Source organism: Sebastes fasciatus, chromosome 10 (assembly GCF_043250625.1).
Source record: "Sebastes fasciatus isolate fSebFas1 chromosome 10, fSebFas1.pri, whole genome shotgun sequence".
In the NCBI taxonomy this organism is placed as follows: domain Eukaryota; kingdom Metazoa; phylum Chordata; class Actinopteri; order Perciformes; family Sebastidae; genus Sebastes; species Sebastes fasciatus.
In genome coordinates, this window is record NC_133804.1 from 24,921,906 (window position 1) to 24,947,533 (window position 25,628).

Below are 25,628 nucleotides of genomic sequence, written 5' to 3' on the forward strand. Positions count from 1 at the left end.
TCCCTCTGGATCTTGTGGACACTTAACTTCTGTAGAAAACGTTTAGCCTTTGCCACTTTCTTGAAGGTCACACAAAGCAACCGAGTGCACGAGGTCATGATCTCCCGTCGACTGACGGCGAGTGAAAGACGACACCGCGTGCGGATGAGGAAGTGTTGTCAGCTTTCCCCCGTGACGCTGCTGCAGCTGCCCACAGGAGTAGAAAATAAAGAGCTTCTACCTGAGCCGCACATCACCTGTGAGGAGAGAGAAGAAACACACCTGTTGGTAAGAACATATACACTTACTTATTCCTCTGGATTGACGCTTTGTTTTTAGACTACAAACTAAAACTGGCAACTAAAGCTGTCAGACAAATGTAGTTGAATAGAAGTATAAAGTTGCATAAAATGGAAATACTCAAGTACCTTGAATTTGTACGTAAGAACAGTACTTGAGTTAATGTACTTAGTTATATAAACTGCCTATTTTAATCAGGAATCTGTTCCACTTTCTTTCAGTTTACGACGGTTGTCTCCAATCAGCAAAAAAGGATGGTAAGTGTTTCCTTTCTTTGTTTTATTTTCTGTTGAATGAAATATCCTCAAAGAACCTAAAGTGAAGGATATCAGAATAACCAAGAAAAACTTTGTTTTGCACAAAGAATTAAAACTAGCGTCGTTTACGGCACCAGAAGTAATTTCTGTTTGTGTAATGAAGTGTGTCTCGACTCCTGAAAGGTCAGTGCCTTTTCAAGCCACACTGAGACCTGCATGAGCTGCATGATCAGTCTTAAACAATACACATCACAAATAACTGTCAGCATCAGCCTCTGATTTGCATGCAACCCTAGACGCCTTTTTATTTCCATAAATGTAATTTCATTTAAATCCTCATTTTTTCCATTTCTCCTGCACTGTGAAGGCGTGATGTGTGCAGATATTTCAAACTTCTACATGATCCCTAATCCACTGAAATGACTCTCTGCGACAATGCACTCATTAGTAAAACATTAATACTGCACGAGTCGCAGTATACTCACATTGGCACAAAAGAGAAGGAGCAGCATCATTTGATATCCTTGATTTGATTTTATCCTCTCGAGCTGGTTGAGAGATTCAGACTGTCTGATGAGCACAAGTTGAATAGGAAGTAAAGTGATAAAGAACTCAGTGTAAGCTGATGACGGTGGTCTAATTTGTATCATATTGTATTACCAAGTGCGTGGAAACTGCAGGCACGTGTGTCTATTGTGTCCCCAACGGGTTACAATTTCAACAAGGACAGTTGGGAGACAATGCTACCTAATGATGCCACTTGAAAAGTTAATAAAACAGCCATTGTTCTTTGAGCTTAGCGTTGAACCATCACTAAAAGCATGTGTTCGTCCTGTTTAATAGGCCCACTAAAAACTACTGTGACTATGATAGTCGAGAAAACAGGATTTATTGATGCACAGTTTGGAAAGAAAAGATTTAAGATGCATTACAAATCATCTACTTAAAGAGTTTTGACTATTTCGATGTTGAAAAGCTTGTATCTCCAAAATTTCCAATTTTTTAGAAAATATGAAAAAAAAAAATTGTTTAGCAAATATGACCAAGTTTACAGTCATGGTAGTTTCTCTGTGAGGCTGTACTTAGGCACAGCAGAGCTTTGAGCTAAATGCTAATGTCAGCATGCTCACAATGACAATGCTAACATGTTGATGTAATGCAGGTTTACCATGCTCACTGTCTTAGTTTAGCGTGTTAGCATGCTAATATTTGCTAATTAGCACCAAACATAGTACAGCTGAGGTTGATGGGAATGTGGATCGGTAAAATGCGGTCACATTTTCACTTGATGATGGCGCTAGATGAACGGTCACATGATCAATCCTCTGGGGACATTGAATATCCAACCCGATCTCACGGGGAGGCGTATAAATAGCATGACTTTACAAGGACATTCCGCGTACGAGGACGCCACACAACAAAACTGAGGTATCGTCCGCAGTTAGGTTTAGGCAGCAAAACCACTAAGGTGTAGGAAAAACATCATGGTTGGGCTTAAAATAAACTTAAGTAAAATAAAATAAAATAAAATATACTTAGAAACTTACAAAACAAAACACCGGTCTCAAACACTGGTCTCCTGGTTAAAAGTCCTGTGTTTGTTGGACCCATGCACCTTCCCATCCGCCCGTCATAAGCAGCCTTTCTCACTATTCTACGTCACTAGCTCTGAGCTTAGCATATTCATGTGGCTTTGTTTACATTGCAGTCAGTAGGCTACAGACTGGCGTACAAATGACACGCCAAAAGCAAGAACGGTGTTCTTATTGCGCGCTAAAATGCCATTGTCATGTCATTCATATGCCTTTTGGTGCGACCAGGCTGGAATATCTTCATCAAATTTCACGGCAATCCATCCAATAGTTGTTGAGATATCTCACCCTGAACCAAATACTTTATTGTGACGGTAGATGAAAAGCTAATTCATCAAGTAGATATGGAGATATTTATCTGGCTAAGTGAAACCTTTGACCTGCTGGTGGGGCTAAATTAAAAGTCAGGAAAACAACAAATTCATTGTCATTGATTCATCCTCTGGGGACGTTAAAATGTGTATACCACATCTCATGACTATCTATAATAGCTGTGAAGATTATTCGGCTTGGGCCAAAGTGGTGCTTTACATTACCACAATGTTAGCGTGGCTAAAAGACAGTTTGACAGTTTGACAGCTAACACTGACGTCTTTGTAAAAGATGATTGCTAAATGCTGTAATCAAAGAACATTTAATGAATAATAAGTATTGACTCACTCCAGTAATGAATGTGAGTTTAAAAATAACTCGTGAATAGTTTTACTGTTAAAAAAGGTGTATTGTGTTTTTATTGTGCTTTAGCCTGTTTCATGACGCAGGCTGGGTCAAAGATGTCACAGTGACGTATTAGAGAGACATGTCAAGGTAGACGTCGTCACGTTGCAGGAAGAGGTTGCTCTTTTGAAAACAGATGAACAACACAAGAGATAGTAAGATAGAAACCTTTACTGAGAGGACGGTAGATAATATTCTTTCACTTCTCCCACCTGCTCAGAGTTTGGAACAAGGCTGCAGCTGAGGCAGATGTTTATTGCTTTTTCTTCAAATGACATTTTCCCTGGAGAACAATCTGTAAATTTTTTAAATTACCTGTGTGACATAAAGCAGCAGCCAGACTTGATTTAGGTTATACTTACAGTTACTGACCCAGAGTTTGGATGGACGACGTTTAAACCAATGTGGGTTTTGATGGCCTGCAGCAATATTTTTATGGTGCAGCTACCAACAGTCATTCACAACGACTATTTTCTTAAATTGTTTATGCCCAAGGTTTTATTCTTATTAGGATAGGGAAGCACTTGAAACACAGACCATCAGAGAGAACTAAAACCTTCTGTTGAAAATAATGTTCATTTTATTTTAGCATCTCTTAAAGGCCCAGCAACCCACTTCACCAAAAATATGACAGGTGATTCTCTTTTATTTCCTTTAAAGGTACAATGTGTACCGTTATAGAATATAATATTAATATGTATGTTTTCTTTAGTGTATAATCACCTGAAAATAAGAATTGTAGTGTTTTTGTTACCTTACAATGAGCCGTTTATATCTACATACGGAGTAGGTCGTCTTCATGAAGTCCGCCATGATTCTACAGTAGCCCAGAACGGACAAACCAAACACTGGCTTGATAGGGCCATTTGCCTTTTCGCATCAGCCACCATAGTTCTCCTACACGGAAGTTTCAGTTGTTTGCAATCTGCAACCTCAACACTAGATGCCGCCAAATCCTACACACTGGCCCTTTAACATTTAGACATAATCTAACCAGTGGGCAACCTCTTGGTCTGAAAAGTGAAGCCAATGCTGAGTGCCTTAAACTTGCATTCTTTCTAATAGCCAGCAGGGGGCGACTCCTCTGGTTGCAAAAAGAAGTCTGATTGTATAGAAGTCTATGAGAAAATGACCCTACATCTCACTTGATTTATTACCTCAGTAAACATTATAAACATGAGTTTATGGTCTCAATCGCTAGTTTCAAGTCTTCTTCAACACAGCATGATGTTCATTTAGTAAATTATGGTCCCATTTAGAGTCAAATAGACCATAAAGCAGGGAATGCTTTAGGGCGTGGCTACCTTGTGATTGACAGGTCGCTACCACGGCGTTGTCCGGTTTGGGAGTTGTCCGTGTTTTCGTCTTACAACTTTAACCCTTTCACAGTTGTGTTTTCAGTTCGTGAAAGTTACATCCACTTTTTATACTCAGTCTATGAATCTAACTGAACAACTAAAGTATGTGTGAACAATATTTCATTACATTTGCAGGTTTATTGGCTACGTTGCACATCGAGACATACAGTGTTTCTAACAGCAAAACCCGGCCAAAGAAACATGAGAAAACAGTTATTTTTTAAAGTGTATTTGTCATTTACAGTATTTGCGTTGCTCTCTTCCACAGGCGTACAGAGGCAGCGTGAAACCTTTCGTCCACTTCAACGCCAAACACGATGCCGAAATCCTCCATAAAGCCATGAAAGGAATCGGTCAGTTTTCTTAACCTTGATCTATTCAATTCAATTCAGTTCACTCTCTACTATGTCATATTTCATATAGGAAAGACAAGCATGTTTAAATTCTGTAAACAGCGGAAAGCTTTTTTTTTCAAGTTGGAGTTGTGTATTATATAATGAGCACCCTCAACAATATAATCACTTCATTACACATTTAAGCAACAAGGCTTATTTGCACATCCCCACAAAAATGACAGGTGTGTCTTTTTTTAATGTTTTTATGTGCCATTAGTATATATAAAAAACAGCTGTTGGCTTAAAAAAAGTATAAGAAATATTTTGACTGTGCAACTTAATGCTTGCTCTGCTCCTCTTTGAAACCAATTTAGCAATAATAATGACACAGCTGTCAGGGAAGCTGTTCTAAACAATTAGTGCCACAACTGGTGCATGGGAAATACTTTACTTTCCCAAGTGTGTTTGGTCCAATTAGAAGAGAAACTGAGTATCACCAAGTTTTAAACTTAAACTTTCCGAAGTCACGTCACAGCACCGAGTCATTTCCACAAAGTGCTCTGCAAAAACACCACAGTAATGAGCATTTACTGTACCGCCAAACATAGAGGGACACAGAAAATAATGTAATGTGATGGCAGAAGCAGAGGGCGGACTGGTAGACAATCTGAAATATTTCTAATAGTTTGAGATCTTTCTGGTGATAAAGTGATAATAGATACAACTAAACATTTATAGATCTTTCAGTAGGCAATTAAATCAATGGATAATTAATACACATGTCAGCGCTAAGCTCTCTTTTTGCTGCATATCTCCTGCTTATCTACAATGTTGTTTTATATGTATAAATATCACCACTGTTTCTACTGCTTTTAACAACTGTATGTCCTTTTCTAACATTTAAACTGCATGTCCCTTGTTATGTTTTTGTTCTGATGTATTTTAGGAAGACTTTTGTAACACCTTGGCCAGGGACAACAGATGACAAATAGTCGTTTGGCTAATTCTGGCATGTTTTCTACCATACATATTTATTAATTTACACTGTCCCTTCTCAAATAAACTAAACTAGTACAGGTGATATTAAACAAAGGAAAATTACGTATTCTAAGTGAAATGAAAATATGTTTCAAGAGAAGGTTTTTTTTTCCTACAAAAATAGAAAATACATCAATATTTTATATAAAATATTTTATTTAATAAATATTTGTGTCAAACTTTATTAAATATTGGCAGTATATTGCAACACTGAAATCGAGGTGGGAAGGTGAAAATGTACTTTAATATCCCAGGCCAAGCAAAGGGCTATTTTTACTGTTAATAAGTATGAAAAAGTTATGTGTGACTGATGAGATTCATAGTATGACGGCGTATTAGGGACATTATAGGTGAAAAAAATAATTATTAATACGGACCCGGCGCAGGGTGATAATATACAGAGAAAAAACTCAGATTTACAAGATTTACAAAACACTAACTTTGATATTCTCTGAGATTAAAGTGGCAAATTTTGGAAAAAAAACTCCAAAATTTGTGAGATTACGAAGTCATAAATTTACGAGAAAAAAACTCGGAAAATAGTTGAGGGCAAATCTATGGTAACATCAGCCACGTCTGAATTTTGTTGCACCTAAAGTATATAAAAACAAAATTTCAGAAATCTGTTAACCTGGTGGGCATTTGCGTCACATAATCTATGTCTTTGTTTGAAGGCTAGATTACTTTTTAATAGATTGACCTTTGACCCCATTTTTCTCTCTCAGGTGATGCTATTTTAACTGCAGAGATGCAAAATGGGAAACTGCAATGAAAACGTCGCTCTGCAGTCATTAGTATAAATCAATGGGTCCGACGGCAATCATAAAATTGAAGGTGTACTAAAGGCGTACATGGTGTGACCATTAAAATAGATGCTTTGCCTGCTAAATATAACCTCACTGAAAATCAATACCCTTTTTCTTTTTTATCATCTGCTCTTGCTTCCTGTCTGCTTAGTACTTTCACATTAAGAGTAATGAGGAAATATCCACTTAATGTGGAACTAAAAAAAGTAAAAGTGAGGAGAACAATGATGAACCTAGTAGACCTCTGTTTATAGTCAGATATTACAGATCAGCAGGGCTTTGTGCCATAATTACCTTGAACTAATTTAACATTTTGATCCCTCAGAGGAAATAACACGAGCTGCTCTTCAGCCTGTTTGTTTATCGTATTCTCTGAGGTGCTGGTGACTTTCAGGATCTATTGATTGATCATTGGCTTTGCTGATTCTTCATTTAGCAGTATATTGCAAGCTGTCAATTATTCTCAATCAGGTTTTGCTAAGGAGAGCCTCATGGGTACAAACAGGATAATGCTTTATTAGCTTTGTTTATAAGAAATAATTTGAAATATAAAGCTGATTTTAGTCTTTATCGGATGTGTGCTGGCATGTGTTGTAACGCTGGTTTGATTTCTGGTGCAGGTACGGATGAAGATGCGATCCTCATGCTCCTGTCAGGACGCAACAACGATCAACGGCAGCAAATTAAGGCAGCGTACAAAAAGGCCTACGGAAAGGTGAGCTGAGCCGCTGGGAACGAAACCGAGAGCTGATGACGAGAGGCAGTCACACTGATGGATGGTTACGGGTCATGTCAGTGTGTCATCCTCACTCGCCAACGTCACCTGGATGTCTCTCGAAGGCACAGAGATATCTGCTTGAGTGCTCAGTGCTCAAGTTTGTCTCAGTCTACCACCCCTTAGTTATTTTCTTTTTCTTAAAGGTTCTCTATACGATATTCAAAGCATTAATGTAGCAGCAAACAGCTATTTACTATGTACAGATACAGAGGAGTAATGTCTACCTGAGCAGAGAATGAAGTCACTCTCCCTCTGTGTGTTGTTGTAAAAGCTTTGTTGAGATAGCCGGGCCGGCCGCTCGTACTTTTAGTTCATGTTCGTGCATGTGAGCGTGCCGCATTGGCTAGCTCAAGGCTGCCGCTCTACACCGCTCACACAGATTAAATATTTAAATCAAACTGATTAGTCGTCAAAATCGTACGAGTGTTAGTTGACTAAGAATTTCTTTGGTCGAGGACAGCTCTAGCTTCTCTACTTAAGAAGGACTCTTGCTTATAGTGTGGTATTTTCTTGTTGTACTACTGAAGTGAAGGACCTTTTTCCACCGTTGGCTGCCTCGGCTACACTGAGGTTTTCGTTCAGCCATCATGTTTTTCTGCCATTAAGAATCAAAGAGCAAAAGTTGACATGTTGTATTAACATCCAGCAGTCATACAGTCTTAGCAGAAGAGGCAGGAAGGCCAATTTCCTGCAGTCTCTGTGGACCAGAGCGCAGCGCTGTTACACAAGACCTGGTGTGGGTATTTTACGCTCTCCTGCTCTCACTGGGAAGTTATTTTATGACCACCTGTGGATTGAAAGCAGCAAGTTAATTTGCTTTCTGTGGAGGTTATTGAAAAGCAAATCTAAGTGCTGCTGTCTGAAGTATAAATAGATGAGGCAGCTAGAGAGAAAAAAAAAAAGGTACATCAGAAAATCACAAAGTAGCTGATGGAGTTAAATGAGCCTATTTGCTTTAATTTCATCTATTACATACAGCCTTGAACTACTCATTTGCAATCACGGCATCTGAAATGAGAACTGGTGCCAAAAAGTAAAGAGGAAAAACTGATATATTAACAGTTATATCTCTTGCAGAGTGCCTGCTCTTATTCCTCTGCTACCAGTTTCCTTTTACTGTAGCGTACAATGTGTCATTTCTGCTCTGTAATGCACCTTTTGACAAACCTTTTATGGGAATTTGACATGAAAAGGAGGCAGGTTGTTATGTGAAAAGAGAGATTGATTATGTAATCTACAAATAAGGAGGTTTTCTGTTAGAGGTCTCACATATTGAGCTGTTAAAGAGATGAGTGTTTGACTATATATTGAACTGGCCAAGCACGGGTCTTATAGGATCCCTTGGGTGTATTGTGCATACAGATACACACTCTTTTCATTGACTTTAATCAGGTCGTGCTCCCAGCAACGTTCAAATATGTGATGCATTGCATACAAAAATCAATAAAGCTGTCTGTGAGTAATATGTGCTGTTTGATTAGCTGGTAGTTCGAGGAAATATAGCAAAGTAAACATATTGTTCTTTTCTGCGGGTACATTTCTTATATTTATCCTCAGTCTTCTGAAAACGTCATTTATGCCCTCATCTCTTTGACACAAGGAACCTGAATGCTCTTTATATTTTCATTCATATTTAATAATCTACATTTCTGGGAACCCTCAAGTGTCCACTTTTCCTGTCACAATGCTATTATGTTATTTTTCATGCATTTAAAGACTATTTAATAGAGTTATAAGCGCCACATAGCTCATTTGTTCTGCAGCATTTAAATGATGCAAAGTTAAATTCAATACAAACACAATTATTATTGTTTTTCATCCTCCCGTCATTAATCATCTCCTTCCTTCATCAGGACCTGGTCAGCGCGCTGAAATCGGAGCTCGGTGGGCTGTTTGAGAGTCTGATTGTGGCCTTGATGACCCCGCCTTCCTCATACGATGCTTCCCAGCTGCACAAAGCGCTCAAGGTATCTGATGAAAGTTTCCTCAGATGCTCCACTTAATCAAGATCGCAGGTCTCCGTATGCAAATGAGCCAAAACCCTCAGGCGATGCAGTTCATTCAGTGGTATTAGTGCACAGATGTTCTAACACTCAGCTGAGCAATAGACCTTTTTAATGACACTTGCCATAGCAGGAAAACAGTGATGTAGGCTCCTTTCTATTTAAGCCTTGCCAGTAAACCAGCATGCACAATACCAGAGGCTTCGGCATTGGCCCACAGAAATGGAACTCAGCCATTATGGATGATATCAGTTTCACCTGCGATTGACACGTTGAAATGTCTGTTTCATGTTGATTTGCCATTTAAAAGGTCTGTAATGTTTTGTAGTCATCCGTGGTAAAACTACAGTGGGTTACATAGCATTTATTGAACAACCTTAAACATCTACAGCAGTTGAATGCAACATACACATTAATGACATAATATAGAAGTAAAACACTGACAGGGACATTTTTCCTCAGAATGAATACTTTTAGTTTTGATGGTTTTAGTACATTTTGCTGATGATTAAGGATGTCATGAGAACCCATACTTCGGTACCAAGTCGATGCCACTGTAACAAAAACCAGTATGCAAATGTTAATAAAGGAGTGGATTTTGAAAACAAATACGCCACCTAAAATGAAAATGGCTAATGAATTGATATTCTGAATTAACCAGTAAGCAATGCAGTAACAGAATATTGTTTCATATTTGGTCAGCGCTACATAGATTGACAGTTTGATCAGAGTTTCACAAGCCATGGTGTGTGTTTGCTCCGGCTGGTGGATAGCTTTAAACATCGCAAACTTTAGCTAAACAATAAACTAAAATATGTTTGAGAAAATGCTTGAGACAAGAAATAACTCAGCAACAGAATCTTGATTCATATTTGATCAGTATAACGTAGGTTGACTGATGTGAGTTTCACGAGCCTGCTGCCTTATGATGGACGGACCTCATTTACATAAAGTTGAGGTTGAGTCATGATTATGCAAATTCAGATGCGGCGAATGGTCGGTCAACTCGCCGAGCCATATGCATCATGCAACGTGCGGCCGGATCTCGTGCTCTCCATAGAATATGAATAGGACTTAAGTGTTGGGTTGTTGCAGCCAAAATCAGGTTGACATTTACATGAGAAACAACCTGCTGGAACCATTTTCTAATGTGAATCAAGCACTCAATACAGCACTTGTGCTCCATAAAGGGAAATCATCTTCCATATGGTGTAATTGTCTCTATGTATCTGCTTCAAATCTATCCAAAGTGAGAGGTTAAGGCTGGTTTCCATTAGAGCTGCTCTTGAGATACAATCCTGTCTTATTATCTGTGCGACTGTTTTGTCTTTTTGTCTGGTTCTCAGTGCAGCTTCGTAACAGAACAGTGTTGTCTCTTCATATCTATCTACTGCACTTCTATATGTGGCTCAAATGCATAAGATGTCACACTAAAGTAGATGTGTTACATCTGAGCACACATATTTATTGGCGCTGTAGATGAGATCTATTAGCCAATTTATTTTATAGTTATATAAAGTATTAATGTTTCAGATCTTATTTCTCTGAGACATCACATACTAACCACCTGCTGCTTTTTATGTCACACTGAAGGCTCATAAAGTTTGAAGGAAATGAAATAGGTACAGCAAACTCTTGGATTCTCTTGTAAATTACAGATGGATTTTTGTTCTCATTATTCTTTAATCACATTAACATTTGTATTACTGTGCCAGCGCGAATGAAATGTTCAATCAAAGTGAAGGCAAAGCATTTAGGACTTGGCCTCGACACCCACTGCTCCATTTGTTTGCCATGTCAGACATTTTTTTCGTGTAAAGTCAGCATAGCGAGAATAATTTGCTTTAAAGTATGTCTAAATCTCAAAGCTAATTCTTTCTTCAACTGAGCTTGTTCATTCTCTAATTGCATACCTCTTCAGTGTGTTGTGCTGACAAATTATTCAGGTTTTCTTCAACCATTTAAATAGCTTTTGTCTGTTTTAATCAATAATATTGCTCTTTGTCGACCATAAGACGGGTTCAAATTACAAAAGACTGCCATGAGAACACGTCGCCACATAAATCCATGTCGTCTCATATTGTGTTTGGATCCCAGGGCGCCGGGACTGATGACGACGTGCTGATTGAGATCCTGGCCTCCAGGACCGGCGAGCAGGTTAAAGATATCGTCAAAGTGTACAAGAAAGGTGAGTTACTCAGCTGTGAAAGACAGACAACAGCAGATAAAAATGCTATTAGGCTCGTTGTGTTCTATTGTGAAAGTTTGAAGTGTGACAAATGACTAATATCGTGAAGGGTTTAAAGAGCAACTTAACACTAGCTGAAAATCTTGTTTTTACTGGCCTTAGTGGCCTCTAATGGTTTAACTTCTCACCTCGCTGCTGTGATGTAGGCCTCCAGGGTGAGGTCAGTACATCGTGACATCACTATTGAGTGTGGCTACAGGTTCAAAAATACACAATGGGTTTGTACAGAGATGCAGCACCTGCTTTTCAGCCGATAAAGTTACTCTTTAAGGGGCCGTTCACGTTGCGTCTAAAAATGCGTGGAAAATGCCAACCGTGCCGCTTTCATCCTTTTATCTAAAGTGCTTGGGAGGTTGCACTCCTGTCATGCCTGCCGTTACTAAGCAACCAAAACCCGCGTGCTGCAATGACGATGATGATGATGTTGTGCTAATTTAGCAGTAAAAGCCTCGCTGACTCAACTAAACAAAGTTAAAACAAAAATAAATGGATTTCCAGGACCGTAAATCCCTCACAGTAGCTTTACTGCACGATTTGTCTGTCAGCCTGGCTGACCTTTCAACCAGATGTTGTGACATCCTCGGGCAGAAAGGGTGAAGCAAGTGACATAGTCCGTGGGACAGATGGTAAAGCTCTGCGTAGTCCTGTACTAAAATAATTAACTTCTCATCCATATATTTACCGTAGACTGATATTTACAGAAGAAAGAGAAGATATTTGCAGACTGTGATTGGCTGTTCCTCGTCACATGACATGCGGTATGCGCTGCAGCGTTCCAAAAATTAAACTATTTTTGTCTTGGGGTGCATCCGTCGTGCCCTAAAAAATAGGTGCTTGGGAACGCTTGGGAATCGCAACGGCGTCGCTCTCAGTTTTGAGTGTGCCTTCCGCTATAGAATCTAGTATCTATATTATTTTCTCCTGAGAGTAGAAGATGTAGAGGACTTCTTTTTCCCAGTGCACAAAGCCTATTTACAGTATATGGTTTCCCGCTGTAACATGGAGGAATCACTGGTGTAATGAACATACTGTACCTGTCTCAACACCCAACACCTGTCTCACTCAAAGGTGTCACTGCAAGAATGCCAGAAACCAGCTTCAAATTGCAACAAACCACAATGGACATAGTGTGTGACAATAGGGGCCAAAGGCAAAGAGGACAGTTTATTTGATCTGGACAAAAGAGAAGGCCACGCTGTCCGTTAGACGACTAATCAAATCTCTTCTGTCGGAGATCCTCCTGCAGAAAGGAGGACGGCCCACGAGGGTCGATTGCAACCATTAGTGACTGTTGTGAACGGGAAGTGTAAGCAATCTTCTGCCCCTCTTCTCCTCTTTCCTCCAGAGTTCAACGGAAAGCTGGAGAAAGATATCTGCGGTGACACCTCAGGGCACTATCAGAAGCTACTGGTGATCCTACTGCAGGTACAGAGAGGGAGGCGGCTAGAAAGGCTTATGTTTCCTTCCCTGATAGTGAGAGTCTCTGGTGATGCCATTACACAGTCATGAGGGGGTTAAGGTGTAGGTTGGGGGAGGGGAGACGGGGATGACAGCACAATAACACAGTTGGTTTCTCAAATGTGTTTGGGTTTACAGACAGAAATGTAATCTTCTCGGTTCTGGGACATTTAGCAGATAATGTCATCTTCAGGGATTACTTGGGTTGAGAGAGACTCTGAGCTCACTGTCTTTCCAACCACACTGACCTGAGTTTTTCTCTCCGTTTGTCCACCTATGTGTCTGTCTCTCTACCTGTCTGTCTCTCTGTTTGGTTGGATATTTGTCCCCCTGTGTGTCTGTCTCTCTACCTGTCTGTCTCTCTGTTTGGTTGGTCATTTGTCCACCTGTCTGTCTGTCTCTCTACCTGTCTGTCTCTCTGTTTGGTTGGTCATTTGTCCGGCTGTGAAGGGGAGCAGGGAGGAGGGAGTGGACGAGGAGAAGATCGAGAAAGATGCTAAGGTAAGAAGCAAAAATACATGCTATTTGCATAAATACTAAATATGTTACTTGGTGACATCACCACGTTACAGATGAAAAGGCGGGACTTCAAGCAAGATGTTTCAGGCAGTTCAGGAGCAGTGTTTCTGTGGGGGAGAGTAACTCCCTTTGGGGTGGACTTTGGGCTTTGTAACTTTACAGATCTTTTACATGCACAACAAACTATATAACACACTAAAGGAAAAATCACAAAAGCATAATAGGTCCTCTTTAAGTGAAAGATCTGAGTACCTCTTCCACCACTGATGGAGTCTTTGCTGGTTGCCTGGCAACTGCTCCCAGCCGAGAAATAGTCCAACACACTACCCCCGGTGGTCTGGTGGCTCGATTAAAAAGATGCAACCTAGAGACCTTTTGAAACCGCTGTGGTTCCATTGTTTACAACTAATGTCTTGAAATGTGGTAAGTGATTATGAAATGCAACAAACAGCAACTTTAAAAACTGAAAGTGCATAAAAAATCCTGTGCATCTCCGTATGACCTCAGTGCCACAGAGCAACTTAATTTCAATATCTTCTTTCAAATGTCAACATGTTAAGGATGTAATCATATTTGTGAAGCTGCTCCCTAAAGTGCAGCTAAAGACCAAGAAAGCTCAGACGAATAGTCAATAGGATGATTTAATTAAAGCGCATCAACCTTTGGGAATGGAACATATTGTTTCCTATAGACCATTATGGACCGTAACGCATTATTGATATCGAGTTGTGAATTGGGATTCAATAATGGTAAACATTAAGTTATCCTATCTGAATGTACAACAAATTATTAAGACATCAGTCCTGCCTGACTCATAACAACACTTCTACGTGCTTCCCCTTGGTCACCTGATATGCCACCATGGCCTCCATTTCCACTGCTATGCCTACATCTCCACCCAATTCACTACTGCTGCCTTTCACTCCACCCTCACAAACTGCCTCACAGATAAAAAATCCTGGATGCAAGCTCACTTCCTCAACCTCAACAGCAACAAATCTGAAATCCTCATCATCGGCCCCAAATCCCTCAACAAATCCTGCCATGATTTCCCACTCTGTATCGACGGCCCCACTGTTCCTGCCTCCAACCCCAAGATGATCATTATTATATCAATTATTCACTCCGTGTTGCCTTGAAAAACGTTGTTTTTCTCGCGTGCCTCCACGTTGAATGAAGAATCCAAAAACGGAGAAAGTGTTCGTTAGTGTATAATCACCTGATAATAAGAATCGTTGTGTTTTCATTACCTTTAAATGAGCCGTTTATATCTACATAGGGAGCGGATCCTCTTCACAGAATCCACCGTGTTTCACAGCCATGTTTCAACAGTAGCCCAAAACGGACAAACCAAACTTTTCGTGCTTGGGCTGGAGTCGATAACGTTCCTCGCTCCCATCGCCACCGCTCTCTCTCTCTCTTGCTTCACCACTCACTTCCCACATACCCACACACTTTAAGCACTGGCTCTGCTCCAACTGGCTCTAGAGAGGGCCATTCGCATTTTTTGCGTCTCGGCCACCGTAGCTCTACAACACGCTTGGCACACGGGAGAAGTTTCAGTTGGTTGCATTCTCCTCACCTCACCGCTAAATACCGCCCGATCCTACACACTGGACCTTCAGCAACAGCAAAACTATATCAAAACATCCGTATACAAACTCTCACACAACTCGTGCACCAATAATGCAAGTCTCACTTATCCAGTTGTATGCTCACTACTTCCCAAACACATCTTCACTAAACTTACTATTTAAAACACTTCTGCATAAACAGTTTCACGCTTGTGCAGGTGCGCTACTCGTCCGTGCAAGTCCCAAGTGAGAAAACAATTAACAAGTAAACACATCAAGGATTAACTTTTTTTTTTTTTTTCTTCGTTCACTGTTGAGGCATGAGAGAAAAACGAAATTTTCTTTAATGTTCGTCCCTATATGGAGCCAATTTTACATACTTTGTATACTACTGGGTAGATTATTAATATAGTTCTGCATCATATCTTATAAGCATGTTTTTTATGGTAAAAGCAGCTAGTAACTGTAAGTGTCAAATAGCCTAAATGTAGTGGATTTCTCTCTGAAATGTAGTGGAGTAGAAGTATAAAGTAGCATAGAATGGAAATACTCAAATAAAGTATGTCAAAATTGTACTTAAGTAGAGTACTTGAATACATGTACTTACATTCCACCACTGGTCATGAACTAAGCAGAACACATACATTATGTATAATTGATTGTATGAATGAATCGTTATGTCTTGCACAAATTAAAACTTAGAAAACTTCCACAGAGCTGCAGGTGAAAGGACATGAAATACAGAATTTCTGTCAAGACAAATTGAGAAAAACAAAACCTTTCCGGATTGTTTTGGCACAGTACAAGGTCCTGCGTCAGTGCTGTCATTCCTGCTCTGCCTGTGTGTTCAAATAAGTCTCGTCAACACAAGGTTAACTGTGTGTGTCTGCCGTTACAGGAACTGTACGCTGCTGGTGAGGGCAAGTTTGGCACCGATGAGGAAAAATTCATCACAATTCTTGGCAACAGAAGCGCAGAGCATCTGAGAAAAGGTGAGTTTGTTTTGTGCCAGCATATTTGAATGTTGTTTTGTGCAGATCTTTTAGTTTTGTTTGATTTGCTAGGCACCTGCTGAAGAGATCAAAAGTTGCAAACAACATATCATTCCTCTCCACTCATGTCATACTTCGTTATTTCATATTAAAGGGGACATATCATGAAAAACTTTTTCATTGCTTGTGCTCATACATTTTAGGACAACCCAGTCAGTTTTCCGTGGGCTGCCTAGATCAGAAGCCATTCACATTCAACAAGCCATTCAGATTTGGTTCCCCTTCCTATGTCACATGGCTTTTTCTGGAGGGGGTCTGAAAGAGACAGGCGCTAAAACGGAGCGTTTCAGACAGAGGGTGAATACATACAGGGTAGTGTAGACAGTATGAGAAAAATAATGTTTTTTGAACATTAAAGCATGTAAACATGTTCTAGTAGAAACTCAAAATGCAAGTATAAACCTGAAAATGAGCATGATATGTTCCCTTTAAAGGGTAAGTTTAATAAATGTTAAACTTCAACAACATCCTGGAGTTTCAATAAATTTCTTTCACACAAAAAGAAAGCTTGAGGCCAAAACATGTTCAAAGTGAACAGCACAAGATTTAGATACACAAGGTGAGAGCATAACAAAAAAGTAAAATGCAGCTGAGTTTGTAGATTTTATTAAGGTATTTTATTAAACAACAACAGCCACAGGCTTGGCAGCAGTCCAAAATGTCTCGCTGCAACAGAGAGAGGTCAGAGAGGAACATTGCGAGACTTGTTCAAGCTGTTTATTCAGTCAGATACCCGACTGACTCACTGAAAAATTTAAGTGGATGGACTCGAACAGAAAGAAGCAGGTCAGTCGACGGGTTAGATGAAGTGAAAGGGAACGTGATCACCGACAAGAGTCAGCAATGAGCGGATTATTAGAGGAACTTCTTCCAAAATTACCTGTCACACCTCTGATCCGGCACTTCTGTGGTTATGTTTTTGCAACAAGAAATATAATTATAAACTTTATTCATGTTGTTTTTTTCAAAAGAAAAGTCACAAAGTGCTTTACGTGGGAAAAACTAAATACAATAAATTCAGCACTATAATTGAATAGAGTCAGGCTAATTTAAGCGGAGACAGGCAAAAACGTTGTTTTTCATACATTTTGAGATTTTTGGCTATTTTGCTTTCATATCATGTCTTCTTTCAGACTAGTGGAAAGAAAACATCTAAAATACACATTTAGATGTTTATTTTACTACTTGTGTGTGTAGATTTCTCTCTGCCTCATTTGTATTTTTAAACATAATATTTCAGAAAATTGTAATACAAAAAAATAATTGTCTTAATGTAAGTAATCAACTGGGGAAGTTTCATGGTGATATCTATCAGTTAAAATGTTTGATTCACCTGTTGTGTCTTCAAAATGTTGAGGTATTTCTCTCAGACTCTGAGCCAGAAATCTTCACTTCAGTAGCGCTTACACACATCAAACTTTCTAATTTCATTTCTGTCTATATTCTGAAAGTTTTTACTTAGGGGTTTGTTCATATATCATTCATAGACTGATTTATACAACATTTTATTCCTAAAAATATGGCGAAAATAGTTTTTCATTTTTTTTATGGCTGTTGAATTTGTAAAAAAAAAGCCTATTAAGTATGTATGATTGTTAAAAATTAAAACCAAAACATCATAATACAGAAGATTATATTAAAAGTTCCAAAAAATAACATGAAAACTCACCTCTGATGGAATATTCACAGGAAGTAATCTGCTCGAAATTCATCCAAATCGCTCGTTTTACACAAACTTCCTGCAGTTATTGTGTTCACTATTTGGCTTAAATGTACAGTTTATCAGTTGTTCTGTACTGTTATTGTTATGTATTGAATATAATAAGAAATATCAATAAAATATGTCACTTAGTCAGGGATCGTAAGTTTACTCTTTATGATAGAAAAGGGAAAAAAGGTTTAGAACAACTGGTTTAAACAACCATTGCTGTCTTTTTTTCTGGTGATATCTGTCTCTTTTGCATTTGCTGCAACAATTCGCCTTTCAGCTACTTGGCCATGAAGTACTCACCATGTCAAGGTGCTTCAGTCTGATGTCCTGTCCTCGAATCTAAGCTCAATAGAGTTTGTTTGATATAAAGTGGAACGGCATGTTTTAGGTATGAATAGGCCGCTGAAATAAGACCCATAATGTTTAGTACAATAAATCAATCAATACAAAATACAATGCAATAAAACACAGTCAAAATGTTAGTTTTCTGTTCACATCATGAGTTGCCCTGAAGTCAAGCTTTTTAATACTGAATAGGGTTTTGTTCTAGATTAAAGTGTTGCTGTGGTTGTTTTTGTTCTCTGCAGTGTTTGATGCCTACAATACCCTCTCTGGCTCTGATATCGAGGACAGCATCGAAGGAGAGACCACTGGGAATCTGGAGAACCTACTGTTAGCTGTTGGTAAGACCTGTGATTTATCAGGATGACACTGTAATGATCACAAACAGGCGACGAAGAATGGGGCTTTTTTTCCCCTGACATGCATGTTAGAAAGAAATAACACTTGGCAATAGAAATCAATGCCAGTATGTCAGAATAATATGACAAAAATTAGATTTTGCACAGAACGTTAACAATGGCTTATTGTCTCCACAGTGAAATGTGCCAAGAGTGTCCCAGCGTTTTTTGCTGAAGTCCTGTATAAATCTATGAGAGTAAGTATTAGTGTCCCACAGTATCACTCTGGAGTTTTTCACATCTCAACAGATGTTTTTCTCTAATGCTTAAAAGTACAATGTGTAGGATTTGGCGACAACTAGTGGTGTGGTTGCAGATTGCAACCAACTGAGTACCCTTCAGCTCACTCCTCCCTTTCCAAGACTGCGGTAACGTGAATTGCCGAGTTTAAAACCGTGCAAACGCCGTGCTACGATAATAACGCTACTTTAGGAGCAACGGAAGTCAGACAGCGGCTGGCGGTACCACGCTTTTGCACTCAGCGGCTCACGTTACTGCAGTTTCACAAGCGTGTCAGAGAACTACGGTGGCCTTCAGGTAACGTAAAAACATGAAAGGCTCTCTCTAGAGCCAGTGTTAGGTTCGTCCATTCTGGGCTATTGTAGAAAAATGGTGGAGTCAATGAAGAGGACCCGCTCCCTATGTAGATATAAACAGCTCATTCTAAGCTAACAAAAACACAATAACTCGTAGTTTCAGGTGATTAAACAGTAAACAGAGATATTAATATTATATTGCATTTCTGCCAATATATTCCCCGAAACGTTAAACACTGGTTCTTTTAACAGTGTTTTTGTTATTCCGAAATGAGACTTCAAGCCCGGGGAAAAACAATACGAAACAAAAAAACAATACTCTTTCAAAAGGATTTCTAACAGAAAAATAACAGATATTATGGGACGTGTTTAATTTAATTGGTGTATGGCTTTCCCCTTGGGTCCTTGGAGGTTAATTAGTGAGCTTCAGAGGTGCTGGGAGGCAGATTTTTGTGAACATTAGCGGTTTCCCCCTGTGCCTGAACTATTACTTTCAAGAAACATACCAGTGCTTTTGCATGAGACACTTTATCACAGCTAATTACAGTCAGTGCTGATGTTTTGTATATTGGTGAATATATTTTTCCTGCAGGATTTTAATGGATTCGATTCATTTCGATACATTAGGAAAATCAATTAGCAGACTCTTAAAGTGTGCTTGATTTACGTAATCCATCACAATGAACATCAAGTCTGCATTCATTTGTGTGGTAATGCAATTTGAAGGAATAGTTCAACATTTTGGGAAACACTTTTCTTTAGTTTCTTGCTGAGAGTTGGATGAGAAGATGATATCATGCTCATGTTTGTACGGTAAATATTGTGTTAATATGTTAGCTTAGCTTAGCATAAAGACTGGAAACAGCTAGCCTGGTCCAATCTACCTATTAATGGTATCAAGTTTCTCATTTAACACTTTGCAAGAAAACGAATAAGCGTATCTCCCAGAAGTGCAGACTTGATGTTCACTGTGATTAGTTACTGCACATACCGGTATCTCAAGAAAGTTTAAAGAGTCTAGAAATTGATTTTCATATCATACAGAAATTAAACCAACCATGTCTGGAATGGTCGGGAAAATACATCCACAAATGTAAGGCATGTATTTGAACTTTATCGTAAAAAATGTGAAGTATACATGATTTTGCAGTTAAAGGTACGGTGTGTAGTATTTGGTGGCATCTAGTGGTGTGGTTGCAGATTGCAACCAACTGAGTACCCCTCAGCTCACTCCTCCCTTTCCAAGACTGCGGCAACGTGAGCTGCAGAGTGCAAAACCGTGGTAATAACACTACTTTAGGAGCAACGGAAGTCAGGCGGCGGCTGGCGGTACCATGATTTTGCACTTTGCAGCTCACATTACCGCAGTTTCACAATCGTGTTGGAGAATTACGGTGGCCTTCAGGTAACGTAAAACCACTAAAGGCTCTAGCCAGTGTTTGGTTTGTCCGTTCTGGGCTACTGTAGAGACATGGAGGAGCAACATGGCGGACTCCGTGAAGAGAACCCGCTCCCTATGTAGATATGAATATTATATTCCATTTCTGCCAATAGATCTCCCTACATGTTACACACTTTTCCTTAAGCTCAAACTTCCAAAATCACTGCAATGCTCCTTTAATAAGTACTATCTAAAATCAAAGCGAGTTTTGTTTTTGAAGTATTCATTTTCAAATAGCAACATCTCTTAATAATAATACTAATAAAATGATAAGGGAATTAAACTCTTCACCTGTCTTACAATAGCAAATGAAATATTGTCCGAGGTTATGTGTGTGGATCTGAGGAAAAAATAAAACACCTGAAAGAAATAAAAAAGAAGGATGTTCACAGTTTTGTCCACTAAAACGCAGGTTGAAGATGTAATTTCATAGATTGTTAACTCCGGCCGCTGAAGTTGTTTTGTTGTTGTTGTGTTTAGCGTGCCGGAACTGATGACGGCACCCTGATGAGGATAATGGTGTCGAGGAGCGAGATGGACATGTTGGACATCAGAGCCTGCTTCAAAACAAAGTACAAAGCGTCTCTGTACACCACGATCCAGGTACCGCTCACCCAACAAGCACAAAGCTATTATCAACCGTTTTATGACGTGCACTAAATAATAATAATACTAATAATAATCCTTCAGAAGAAAATTAATGTTTTGCTGTGAGAAGTGATGTACTGTAATTCTCCTCACAGTTTCCTCCCTGATGCTCTAAACATGCTCATCTATCCCTCTGCATGCTTTAAAACACCAGCCGGGTGTACTACGGTGATGCTGCTCGTACACCATTCATGTCAGTGTAGTGATGGAGTGGAAATTAGGGATTTACTTTAAATGCCTTGTTCAGCGTGATGAGACTGAGATGAGACAATGCTTCCTGCTTTTCACACAAGCCAAAGTGAATTAATCAATTCTCCCGGGGCCAGATGTGCCTGCAGCGACAAATTACTGACATCCTCCTGTAGAAATGGCCAACACTGAACAAATAATTATTAATTTGTTGTTCATTTTTTATTTGATTATAGCAATTATTACTGCAACTATTCTCTTTTTTCAAAAGTATTCATATTTAATAGTGGTATTTTTTCACTTTTTATGACTTTTTCATGTTAATAGACGATTGTCACAGCTAATATTTTGACCTGTCAGTCACAGGTGTACCTAATAATTAATTATGGCTGCACTCCATTTATAGGCACTTCCATGGCACTGGCATGATGGTTTAATTGTCATGGCTTACTGACTCGTTGAAATGAGCCCGAGCCATAAGTAATGTTATTAGTTTCAACTGTTGCTTTTCCTGCTGTGATGACGCCGTGTTCATGTTACATAGGAGGTACCATAATTACAAGTTTCTGACTTGTAAGTAGCATTCACATAAACCATGAACACACTTAAGTGCCTGAAAAAGCAAATCAATGTCAGCCAAAGTCTTTCACGGTAATTGAAACCATATTTATTATAGATTGTCAGTACTGCTACTACTTTTCTATGGAGGACGAAACCTGCCAAAATCAAAAATAAATAAGAAATAAATGCAAAAATAAATAAATTTAAGAATTTATATAAATAAATACATAAATAAATAAATAAAAGGAAAAATTAAACAGAGTAATAAATAAATAAGGGAATTAATACAAATTAAAAATACAAATTAAAACAAAAATATCAATTTATATTACATTTTATCAATTAATTAATGGCTAGATTTACATTATTTTTGCTACATTTAATGGCGTATTTATTTATCGAGTCATTTATTCATTTATTATTATTATTATTATTATTTTATTGGCAGGTTCCATCCTCCATATTTTCCATCCGACGTGATGTGAACGCAGCATGAGACAAAATGCCTATTGTTTTCATAGTTCCTGCATCCTCACCCGTCAACCAATCACACCCTTCAGGCTAATTAGCACACTTACACAAACTGCCAGCTACTTCCTGTTACAGCGAGCTAAGAGAAAGACACCACTCTTGTTGCTATTCATATGCTCCATGTCATATCATTCACACCAAAATTACCAGCTGCTGTGTCAAGTCACGTCATTCAGTCTGACATATGGAGGATTTCTAACAGCTACTGTATGATATCTCCCACCTAGAGAAAAGAACGACACACCAGTGGCAAAATGGCTGCAAAAAGTTACCATCACTTGCAGTTACGTCTAAACACAATTAGATATTGACGCTAATACAATCGATTTACCTCATTTAGAAGCCAGGGATGTGCTCCAGGGACGACGTATTTTTGTAGGCAAACAGCATCACCCTGGTTCCCTCGACAAAAAGCCAATGGGATTTTTCTATTGGGTTTTGGATTATTGCAGAAGATAAGCTCTGTAGCAAACACGTTTATGATACTTACATGTTTTGTTCAGCAAGATAATCTTCACAAATGAACGATGAATGATTTTTGAAGAACGTTAGGCTATAAACGAATTACACCACTGTCGCATGACTTCACGTCACCACCACTGAGATAAAGACAACAAACAAACACAAGGCTTTCCTCCAGGAGACTGCTGTTCGTATCCCGTGCTTAAAGTTTCACTTTCACGTTACAATCAGTTGTTCTTTCGTGTCCCATGTTCACAACGTCAAGTCCCATTTTCGCTTCACAAGCCATGTTGTTTTTTCCTAAACCTAACTAAGTGACGACAACAATGATAGCAATTTGGGTTCGGCGTCTTGCTCAAGGACACTTTGACATGTGGGGAGGAGGAGCAGGCGATCCAACCACCCGAGCTACAACCGCCCACATGCAGCAAGAGTGACATTGTGACATACGAATGTCATTGGAAAAAAAATACCTGAGGATCATTTTTGAAATAATAATATAGTGCCTTTCTCTTAAAGCTGAAATTAAGTTCAGCTAATCGATCCAGAGTTGATTTAGCGAGTAAAGAGGAACCTTCTGAATCTGATAAGATTTATATTTCTGTGTCTGTTGTGTTTTGCAGGAGGACACAGATGGAGACTACCAGAAGGCTTTACTCTACCTCTGTGGTGGGAATGATTAATGCTGTTTTATGATGTGTTTATCAGCCTGAATGATGAGCCGTCACGCTGCTGCGAGACAAAGCTACATGATGAGATGAGGTTGTTGATTCCTTCTGACTTTAGCTTGCTATTGATTGAATTAGTGTGAATTACCCACTTGTCTTTTTTGACTTATGATAACATCTTCTGCATGAGCAGCAGTAAGAGTGCATTGACTTAAAAGATATGTAGTTTGTGTTTGACATAGTTAAATATTTGCTTATTTTTAAACACTTAAATTGTTTTTTGCAGTGGCCTTGTTTTCATGTTTTCATGTTGTTTTTAGTGCTCACAGCATGTGTTAAATGCAACTTAGAAGATACAATACTGCTGCTGAATTATTAAACCCTACATGTCCACAGCTCTCCTGCTCTCATTAATTACAAATGAACTGCTGATCCGGACTTGAATTACAATGCTGCTGTCAGTGATCAATAAGTGATGGGACGCTGTTAGACGTTTGTTGACTCATATAAAGACATCCACTGCCTCTATGTCTTTCTGCATGAAGAGGCCTGATGTCAAACTAATTGGGTCCTTCGATCAATAGATGGGAAATGACTTCAACATGCTGGAGTTGAACCACAAGGTGGCAGCAAAGTCTGAAATGAGTGCACCGTTTTCATTCACTTAAGACATTTAAACACCTTTAAGGCGACACACCCCAGGCAAAAATATTGTTATTCACGCACTGGTCAATTTGAAAAATGTGGACTATTTTGCTTCCATAACATGTCTTCTTCCAGACTAGTGGAAAGAAAACATCCAAAATACACATTTAGGTGTTTGTTTTACTGCTTTGTCTTTTTGCTTCTGTAGATTTCTCCTAAATTCACCAAAAGTTAGCATTAGATAAAGCCTCATTTGCATATTTAAATTTCAGAAAACTTGTGATTGAAAAAAATAATTGTCTCAATGTCGGTAATCAACTGGGGAAGTTTCATGGTGATATCTATTAGTTAAAAAGTTATTTACTCAATTCATCTGTAGTGTCTGTATAGAATTTTAAAATCCATATCTTTAAAGTCTGTTTTCTCAAAATGAGTTTTTTCTCAGACTCTGAGCCAGAAATCTCCCACTTCAGTAGCACTTAGATCCACCAAACTTTCCAGTTTCATTCCTATCTATATTCTGAAGGTTTTTACAGATGGGATTTTTCATACATCATTCATAGCCTGATTTATGCAACATTTTATTCCTGAAATCGTGGCGAAAATGTATTATTTTTAAATTCTGATTTATGGAGTGATGCAAAGAGATATCCAAAATTCCCTCTGTAAAAACCTTTGACTTTAATATTTGAAAAAAATAAAACAAGAATTTTGAACCTGGCTTTATTCAATGTTAATGTTTCTTTTATGGAAATGTATGCAAATTAGCACATATTTAATAAAATAATGTGCGATTTTCATATTTAAACATAAAATTTCAGAAAACATGTAATACAAAAAAATTGTTTTAATGTAAGTAATGAACTAGGGAACATTCATGGTGATATCTATTTTTTACCCTATTAACCAGGGATGTCGCCTCTTTAAATTATAGCACGTTACTTTGAAAATCATATATCTGAATTTATGTGGTTTCAGTTAATGTCAAGTTGTGCTATTTCAAAAACTTTATTTTCACATATAAGTATATATATAAGATTTTAGATGAACTACTTGTGTTTTAGTCACTTGGAACTGTTTGACTTCATGTTCTGTATCTTCTTTTGTTTGTCTTGTTTTTATCTTGTGGATCATTTTATGTGCATGTGTCCCTGTGATTCAACCATTTCAGATATATTTTATATCTTGGAAACCCTTCAATCTGAACCAGATTTTAAAATAAAGTCCTGGGTTAGAGAAGTACTTGTCCTCACAACAGGGGTTTGCATTAATATGAACCCATCACAGAGTAGCTGGGATAGAAAAAATTAAGATAATAGGCTATCATTTGATTTTCATCTCTGGGATGTATACACTGCACCAGCTTTTTATGATTTTTAAAGATGTAAAAAAAAGAAAAAGAATAAAGAACAGCAAGCTTACAGTATTTACCTACCACACACTCTCAGTTGTAAATGTAAATCTGAGCTTGGCTTCATACAT

General features: G+C 38.5%; 2 protein-coding genes across 3 annotated transcripts in view; one reads left to right on the plus strand and one right to left on the minus strand.

Moving 5' to 3' along the window:
* On the plus strand, positions 1–23,899 carry anxa5a (annexin A5a). 2 transcript variants are annotated; one of them, XM_074647667.1, is made up of 13 exons: positions 1–267; positions 501–536; positions 4,472–4,556; positions 7,003–7,097; positions 9,014–9,127; positions 11,261–11,351; positions 12,757–12,836; positions 13,320–13,370; positions 15,861–15,954; positions 18,313–18,408; positions 18,604–18,662; positions 20,923–21,045; positions 23,457–23,899. In XM_074647667.1, the coding sequence occupies exons 1-13, from the start codon at positions 97–99 to the stop codon at positions 23,514–23,516; spliced, it is 1,155 nt and encodes a 384-aa protein (XP_074503768.1). In that variant the 5' UTR covers positions 1–96; the 3' UTR covers positions 23,517–23,899. The 2 variants fall into 2 exon arrangements, with proteins under 2 accessions (XP_074503768.1, XP_074503769.1); XM_074647668.1 differs by lacking the exon at positions 23,457–23,899 and adding an exon at positions 21,186–23,445.
* fgfbp1a (fibroblast growth factor binding protein 1a) overlaps positions 1–25,628 on the minus strand; it is a 303,976-nt gene that overhangs the window by 272,005 nt on the left and 6,343 nt on the right. The window lies entirely within an intron of this gene.